The 9,289-nt window shown below is 46.0% G+C and overlaps 1 protein-coding gene across 1 annotated transcript; it reads right to left on the minus strand.

The window, feature by feature from the left end:
• Positions 1-4,334: 4,334 nt before the first annotated feature.
• tbx16 (T-box transcription factor 16) lies at positions 4,335-7,939 on the minus strand (the record flags this gene model as incomplete). The annotated part of the gene is made up of 9 exons (XM_080466584.1): positions 4,335-4,773; positions 4,861-5,074; positions 5,159-5,247; positions 5,467-5,537; positions 5,619-5,765; positions 5,893-6,057; positions 6,416-6,518; positions 6,610-6,766; positions 7,930-7,939. The coding sequence occupies 9 exons, from the start codon at positions 7,937-7,939 to the stop codon at positions 4,335-4,337; spliced, it is 1,395 nt and encodes a 464-aa protein (XP_080322710.1).
• Between the last annotated feature and the right edge of the window lie 1,350 nt (positions 7,940-9,289).

Here is a 9,289-nt window from a genome sequence, read left to right on the forward strand (position 1 = left end):
TTCGGTGGATGTTTGAGAATCTTAAAATTATTTCACCACTGAGTTGTTTAGCGAGCAGGACCGAGTCTTCCCCTTAGTTTTTGTCTGTTGCAAATAAAGTTTAATTAAATAAAGTATACACCTGTTAAGTCTGGAGTTTTACTGTAAGAGCAGAGCAGACTTTAACATATAGCGCCACCTATTGTAAGATTTATTCACCAGCTCCATCGTCTGTGGCCCAATCTGCATTGACTTGATGTGATTGGTTACCCAATCGATCGGGTGACTTTATGACACATTTAATGACATTTACGACTTCATTTAACGGTGTGTTTATCGATTGAAGTTTGGCACTTTTCGCCGTCCGCGTGCAACGGGGTCTGCGCACGCGCAATGTGGAAAGTTCTGGAAAAGCCTTAAGTGGTGTGTTTTTTTTGTTGTTTTTTTTTAATTCTCGCTCCTCCAGCTGTGCGGCAGAGGCGGAGGCCGATTGAGATCGATGAGGGACAAAGAGAAGTCACCTGTGGATGGCAGAGCTGGACTCCTTCCCTTTGTGTCGTGGATATTCTTCTCCTCCCTGGAAATGTTTGTTTCCTCCTCCCACCAGGTGACCGAGACATTAAAGCAGCTCTGCCTTTGAATCGCAGCCGCCTCCCGCGCGTCTCGAGAGCCAGCACGCACACAGGCCGTACTACACGTTTAGCATCCCTGTGTTTCTACACAAAACAATGTTTATTCTGCTCCGGTTGCCCCTCGGAATAATTCACCTCCGTCTTTTTTGCAACTCCTGCTCTTTGTATTACAAAGACACTTATAAAGAATTTAACATTTAAAGACTGACTTCCTCTTTGACACGTTTTGCAGAATGTTTGGCCGTGAGCTGGGCTCACTTTTAATTGTATCCAGACAAAAACAAACAAACAAAGAATACAGAGAGATATATTCTTGATAACTGCAAGAAACAGCCCTCATTTTAAACTTTTTTTTTTTTTTACTCACGCGTACTTTTATTACTAAAAATAAAGACAAATCTCAAATAAATGTTTGCTTTGTGAAGGTAATGCAGTATTTTGGAGCCATTTTAAAATGGATTTCAGATTTTTTTGGGAAAAGATAAATCCTGTACAATGTGCTTTTACGTGGTTATTTCTTATTGATATTTTCTATATATTCCATATATCTAGTATACCTCCATATATACTTAGTATAATATCATTTTGCTTTGTTTCTCTTGAGAATTGTTCAAATTTAGCTTGTCACACCTCCCTCACACCTACACTAACTAACCTAAACTAGCCTAACCCTAACCCAAATATGTCAAATATACTTTTAAATCCTTCAAATCATTAATGCTGAAAAAAGTAGTCATGGACGACTTGTCCATGGTTGCAGTTTAGTGGACGAGTTGTCCGTGGACCTTTGCGATGGTAACCTCGCTTTGGACTTTCTTACGAGTTTTAAAACTAAAACATTTTATTAAAAACATTTAAGTATGTGATTTTAAATCCTACAATAATCTGTAAACAACAAACATTTTACATAACAAAAAGAGAAACAATTTAGTAAGAAGTTATAGGAAAAAGTACATTTATACTGTTTGTAAATATATGAAGTAATTTAAGAAATATGTTGAAATCCATTGTAACTCAACGATTTTTGCATTCATTTATATTTTTTCTAAGTCTTTTCTTTGTGTGATGAGAGTTTCAGCCCTCATGTTGACTCTCTTGATGGTTTGGACCATTTTTATTTTCTAAATCCTTCACTGTAGAGCTGATAATGAAAAACACCAAACTTCCCATATTTCATAGCCATTCCTTATTGTACCTGCATATTATTCATCTTTATTATTACTTCAGTGATTTGGACGATCATATACCAAAAGAGTATTTTAACTACAGTGATTGGAGGTTGTTGGCGAAGATTTTGTGAATGAACTGAAACTATGGAGGTATTATTGGTGAAAAAGGTTTGTGTACTAGTGAATTTGTAATTGCGTACCGCGACTTGTGTACCTGTAGAATTGCTTTGTGTACCTGTAGTATTCTTTTCTCTCCACAAATCCAACACCACACTGGCTTTGGGACAGTAATCCCTCTCCTCTCATTGGCTGTGAAATCTGTCAATCTCAGATAAGTACCGCCTTTTTCTCCATTGACCGAACGCACAGGACTTTTTCACCAGATATCTCAGCTGAGAGCCGCGATGTGTGATCTGTAGATGAAGAAAACAATCTGTGGCTCGCGTGAAAGAACTTCACATCGATACAGGAGCGCAAATATGTTTTTCACCAGATTTACTGCAACAATTGGAGGAAGAATATCAGTATTTTAATCTGTGTAAAACAGGGTTTGTGCTCCTGTAATTAAGAAGTTGAGACTTTGTAAGTGTGGTGTTGTATTTGTGGAGAGAGAAGAATTCTCCAGGTACACAAAACAATTCTACAGGTACACAATAGTACCGCCATAAGAAACCTACAGAGAAATTGCGCTTAGAGATACAGATGTGATGAGGCTCCATCGCCCTTTAGTACTCTCGTTGTAAAAGAAGGTATAGAAAGAAAATTCTCTGCACTGAACTACTAATGACCAATACCCGACATGCACACACGAGACCACGTTTTATTTTTAAAACATTTTAAGTCAAATAGTCAATTGCTTTATTTTGTAAATTGTGCTTCAGCAAATATTTTCAACATTTAATTTCTTCTAATGAGAATCAAGTCCATCGGGAGCTTGAAAGCCCAAACAAAAATCACCGTCATGTCAGGCGGGATGATTTCCTGAGATCATTCAGCTGGTCAGCTCCGGGGAGAATCTATAATTTGAGCCCCGTCTGTATGACCTTCTTACCCAGCAGAGTAGATCTTTAAAGAGCGATCATTTCTCATCCTGTTTAAATTGAACTGAAGTCTGAAGTTGAGTAAAGACTGCAAGATAATAAATGGCAATAATATAAAATACCTATCTCACCACACTCAGTCTGTTCCTGGGTGATGACTTCCTCTCTTCCCCCCACTTCCCCATCCTCCTCCTCCTCCTCCTCCTCCTCCTCCTCCTCCTCCCTGCTGGATTTACAACAGTCATTAGCAGCTCATATCCACTCATGGTGGAGGCGATGAGCCCGGTCTGTGTTTTTCAGCCGTGAAAAGGAGCCAACAGCCCCCCGTTTTCATGCTTTTTAAGGGTCATTGACATGAGGAACGAGGGGCTGTGTGATGCTTTATGTGCCGGTGGGTAAACCTCAGCAGGTGAGCCCCGAGTCACAGTAATGCTCGGTCTTTAATGCATGCTGGGCCTGTCGAAACGACGGCGTACTTCTCATTAGATCAACAAAGAGGAAATACAAACAAACACCTCCAATGGGGTGTTCTGCTTATCAGGGCCGGCCAGGTGCAAAGCAATGCAGATGTGCTCCCGCTGGCCCAGACAGTTCCACAATACACTTATTCATTCAGCAAACCCGCGGAATGCAGATGAAAATCTCTAACGGAAAACATCAATTTAAACGTATAAAATATCTGTTCATGAGCTGGGCTGAATCAGCAATTCTGCTGCTTTTATTTATGTGGCAGTTCAGCTCGACTCTCAGAATATATATACGTATATATATTCTGAGAGTATATATATATTAAACTAAATGTTTGTTGTGAAAGTTTTCTGGATAACCAAAATAGAAAAGGACTGAGCATTGTGTGTTACGATCGTAAGTCGGTGAATTTAAATCTTGAATGTGAAAGAAAAAAGGGGTATCACGATGTCAAACCATTCTCCTTTATGGATTTATTCACAGTTCACATCACAGCTTGAAAACAGAAATACGGTGCACACTTTATTCGTCTTGGGGTTTTTTTTTTTTTTTTTACAAAAATGATATGTACAACTGGGTGCGTGGCGCAGAAAATACCAAATAAATAAACAAAAATCATGACAATCGCTCAGCCTGGAGTTCCACACATCAGCTGCACTCAGCACAATAAATCCTCCTGGTCTGAACAGAAGACAGCAACAGGCAACCCCTTTTACTTTTACCTTTATTCTCCCACTTTCCATTTTTCATTCCTGCTTTTAGCATCTGGCCTTCAGCCTCGCTGGGACATGCAATCTCACAGCTGTGAGCGCCGCACCAGATGTGTGAGCACATGTTACAGCAGCAGCCGCCGCCGCAGCCGCAGCAGCCGCAGCAGCAGCAGCAGCAGCAGCAGCAGCAGCAGCAGCAGCAGCAGCAGCAGCAGCAGCAGCAGCAGCAGCAGCAGCAGCCGCCGCCGCCGCCGCCGCAGCAGCAGCAGCAGCAGCAGCAGCAGCAGCAGCAGCAGCAGCAGCAGCAGCGACCTTCCTCTCAGTCAACGCTGCAGATCACCAGCACGAGTAAGAAAATAGTGGATACTGGCTCCACTCAGCCACGTTGCCATGGTGATACCCATGGTGCACGGCTTGCGTGGTGTAGTCGGCAGTCAGGTGGGGAGGAGGGGGATACTGGGCCGGGCCGGGGCCGCTCCACTGGCCCAGGTGCTGCTCTGAGCTGTAGGGGCCATAGATGTGGTGGCCGATGACCCCCGGCTTCCCACTCTGGGCCATGGACATGTTGAGCACGCCGCTGTATTCCTGCGGCCCGGGGAGGCCCTGGGGGCCGCAGTGGGGAGGACCGATCTCGTGCGTGCGGAGCTTTGACGACTCGTGATCGGGGACGGTGGCGACGTCCGGAGCCCTCGACTCGAAGCTGCTGCGTCCCGAGCCGCTGGCGTTACTGCCGATGCTGGAGGAAGGAGACGGAGACTTCCCGTACTCATGGAACCTGGCCAGTAAAAAGAAGACCGTCATCATCCTCGTCAAGGAAACACACTGAGTGAATCACTGCAGGCGGAATTGTACCAGCACTCACTTGTACGGGTGGTAAGAAGCTGGAGTGGGCACCAGCTGCTCCGTGTTGTAGAGTTCTCTGGTGTCTGCGCCGGCAGGAGAGCTGGTCGCCACATTGTTCTCCCGCTCAGCGCCCCACGGGGAGTAACGCTCCTCTTTAATGGCGCCCGCAACCTTCTTTTTGGGGAGCTCCACTTCCTCCCCCTCAAAATCCTCGTACGACGAGGCGCAGAACTCTGAGAGGATGCAAATGGTCAGATGAGGTTCCGGGTACAAGACAAGCAGGAATAGCTGCAGAGTGACAGGTCTGACAGGAGTACCTGATGGTCGGTCGTCCTCCGAGTCTTTGTCCAGAATGTCTGAAGTTTTGCTTCTTTTTTCAAGGCATGCCGGGCTCTTGTTTGCACGCCTGCAAAAGAACACGGAGCGTATTACCACAATTGTACAATCAGTACCTTGATTGCTCAATACAAAGTTCCACAAAAACAAATGAGATTTAAAAAGTAAATCAGTCTCTTCTTTCAGCATTTACATAAAATTCCCTCTTCCTCCTGCATCATGAACCTCCTCCTCTCCTTTTGCATGAATTTGACCTTTTTACTGAGTAAAAAAAAAACTGTCCACCTACCTTTTCTTATTAGTTCCCTCATCCCGGAAACCTTTGGCGAATGGGTTGTGGTCGATCTTCAGCTTGGTGATCTACAGGAGAAGGGAGGTTAGATCAGCTCGGTCGCCACTCACTGCTGGTTCCTGTGTTAGTTTGAAGTGACAGAAGCAGACCTTGGTGTTCTGGTACGCCGTGACTGCAGTGAAGGACGTCTCAGGAAATGTAAAGGTCTGAAAAACACTCCAGCGGACGCTGAAGAGGTCGTCTGCCTGGACGATGTGGAAGCGCGGGTGGTAGCGATGCATTGAGTGCAAAATGATCTGCAGACGGAGGGGGAGGGCGGGGGACATAAATTTGAAAGCTTGTACTCAGGTCAGAAACATTCAGTATGTAAATGTAAACTTTCTTTATATCCCCCCCCTTTTTTTTTGGAGTGTTCCCACTTACGTGTCCATGCTGGTCGAGCGTATTGTTGGTGAGCTTGAGCTTGAGGAAGGAGACGGACTGCTTCATCCAGTGGCTCCCCGGGGCTGGAGAGTCTGGGTGGAGGTAAGTCCTGCAAGGCGGCTGAGGCTCCGCTTTTCCTGCCACCTCCCACTTCTCTTTATTCCACTGTAGGAAGGAGACACACAGTCAGTCTGTCGCAGAGCGGAGTGATTTACAGAAGAATCTTCATGTTCTTCCCTGCCCACTGCAGGGGAGAGTGTGATGGCCTGCCACCACCACCCACTGAGACGGGGGGGTAGTACAGTGGGTTCCCAGCAGGGGATAGAAAAACAGGAAGAGATAGCGCCCTTTGATGTACACTGTTAGGAGAGGGGGGGTGATAAAGAGGGGGTGTTTTGTCTGGGGTACTTGGGAATACCTACATCCATTTTGATAAATAAGTGACTGAACTAAAAGTAAATGGAAGCTTCTTGAGGACAAAAGCAAATATTGTTCCTGCCTGATTTCAATGTTTGGGCTTTACCTTGTATCTGAATCCGTCCTCAGGAACCATGTCAACCAATAAGATATATTTGGCACACGGAATAAGGCCGGAAATATTCACTTTACAGTGTGGGAACATTCTCCTGTAAGAGTGGGAAAGAAATGACAAAACACAGCAAAAGTTACCCCAAAACATTGCATCCAAGAAAACACAAAACCGTTTGTGTCCTTTACCTGCCCGATTTAGTGATAATCATCTCCGTTCCTATTTCATGGAAGGTCTTCCAGAGTTCAGGGTCTTCCAGGTTCATCCTGATGTTGCTCTGCAGATACGCATCAGGGCCGGCAGGCGTGGAGGAGGAAGGAGGGCCACTGAAGTTGGACTTCAAGTCTGAAAGAAAATGAAATGTTACTTTGCTGAAAGTAATAATGTCCCCGGGATAAAGTGAAACGCAGGGAAAAAAAAGAAGAAAAAAAAATAACATGCAAAATTGATTAAAAACATTGAGGGGAAACTGAATCAAAAGTTGTTAAAAATGCGAGTTTAAATCTGAAGAAAGCCGGTGTGTGCCCACCTCTGATAGACTGCATTCTTCAGGTCCAGTAGCAGCACAAGTAAAGCTCAAAATGCTTTTGCATGAAGGGTCAAAATACAATCCAAGTCTCAGGGAAATCCAAAGTGTGTCTTCAGCTCTGCTTCGCCTCCTCAGTGTCCTGCCTCATGTGTTGGTAAAATCCCGGCGCTCGGGAAGTCAGGAGGTCAGTCGGCCGTGCTGCTGCAGATTGTTGAGGGATGCTTAAGTCCTGCAGGACGAGGTGACCATGACTTTTAAGGAGAGCCCTGCGGTAGGTGGGGCCAAGAGAGCCATTGCCTGACTTTGAAGTGGCACAATGATGAGTCGGTGTCCCGCTGTGATTGGAGGGTGCTGGAAATCAAAGAGACTTAACAGAGCCTTGATACCGTCCCCACAGGAAGGGGGATGGAGGAAATGCATCTTTATGAACTGCAAGGAGACTTTAAAACAAACATGGATGAATATAACTGCAGATCAGATTTTGCAGCGACACCAGAGTCTGTATAAATGTCCACAACTCTCTCCCTCTCTCTCTCTCTCACACACACACACACACACACACACACACACACACACACACACACACACACACACACACACACACACACATGAGATTGCCATTTAGTGTGTTTGTGCAACGTAGTAAATGCCTGGTAAGATTCATTTAACACATCTGAGAGAAATGCAGTGGAGGGCCCATTTAGAAGGGATGATGTTCTGTAGAGTGTGCGACCAGCAAACCCTCGTTTTCTGCAACATTTGATCCCTTTTGGAGGAAAGTGAAAACTATAGGCCAACATTTAATTATTAACTTGACTCATTGATTTGAATCTGTGTCAAATAAAACTTATGCATGATCACATTTACAGTTTCACAAACTTTTGATGTTGTTGACAGATAAATGAAAGTGGGAGGGGAAACTCAGTAAACCTATAATGGTGTGATGATAACATGAATTCCTTCTGCAGGTAACTTTTACCTGGGGGCATTCCCCCAAAGTCTGCATGCTCCACAGGGAGTGGTGTGTGTGTGTGTGTGTGTGAGTGTGTGTTTGTAGGTGGGGGCGGGGGGCAGGGGGGTTGTGTATTGAGGTGTCTAGACAAGCCCATGCTCCGATAGATAATCTCATTAGGCCGGTTTCCCTTGAAGGAGCTGGTTTCTCCATGTGGAGAAAGAACTGTGTGTAGGCCGGCAATTAACAGCCAGTTAGCACCACATGACCAAGTCAGCCCTGAATGGGACAGGAGGAGTCGGAGAATAAAGGCGGCCAGATCCAGGCAACATCCCTGGGTGTCACTCTTCGTGAGTCCGTCCCCGCCTACATTGTGCCACGTTACCACGGGGAAAAACAAATGCTAAACGCTACAGGCATTAGCATCGGGGGAGAAACCAATCGAACAGCGGCTCCCTTTCCTCGCTTCCGCCGACATGGAAATCTGAGTGGAGGGAACTGTCACGTCTGCTTTCTAGCACAGACACACCACTTCCACTTTTGCTCCTAATTTGTATTCTCCCGCCTGCGCGCTGCATACAATGGGCTCTGTAGGCGCAGCGCTCTCAGCCTCACGCACACAGGAAACGGGTTTTTCCTTGCAACTGTAGTGGCAACAGGTTAGAGCGGGAGAACGCCGTGCAATACAGGACCGGCTTTTAAAAGCAATGTGTGACACACCGAGATGGCTGTAGGGTTTATGAGACGACAGAGTGCTCCGTAGAATCAGCTCCTAAGTGAAGACGAGGCGCTAGAAAGCCTCCCCGAGAAAATATTGACCAGCTCGTTTCAGGCCCTTGAAGCGGGGTCGATGTGGAATAAAAAAGGAGCCCATTCAGCATGTAATGATGCACTTAAAGATGCAAATATCTCTGTTGGATCAGCCTCCTGTGCTCCCCGGTGGACCTCAGGAGCACAGCATTGGCCTTGAGCACTGTGCCATGGCTTTGCATCCTCTTCATGTGAAGCCAGTTGTTGTGGAGGAGTTATTAATCACAGCTTCAGTGTCACTCTCTCCACTTTGCATCCGGCCAGCTCCTCTGGGCCTGCACGGGAATCTCCTTAAACTAGTTCACATGGCTGAGAGATCACACTGCTTCTCTCGCTCTCGCTCTCTCTCTCAGGGGGGTTGTTTTGGAAGAAGAGGCCACTTCAATTTAGCAGATCAATTCTCCCTGGATGACTTCTGCTGCAGCAGTGGGGAGAGCGTGTCGGCGTTGGAGGAAGAGGTGTACGTTTCAGCAGCGGCAGCGTCGATCCCATTACACAGTGACTCCGGAGGTGACAGGTGTGACTGGTGAAGGCAGTCCACGGCCAGGGGACGACAGCCAGGGACAGAGAGCGCCAC

The sequence above is a fragment of the Lipophrys pholis genome (assembly GCF_963383615.2).
Source record: "Lipophrys pholis genome assembly, chromosome: 7".
NCBI lineage: Eukaryota > Metazoa > Chordata > Actinopteri > Blenniiformes > Blenniidae > Lipophrys > Lipophrys pholis.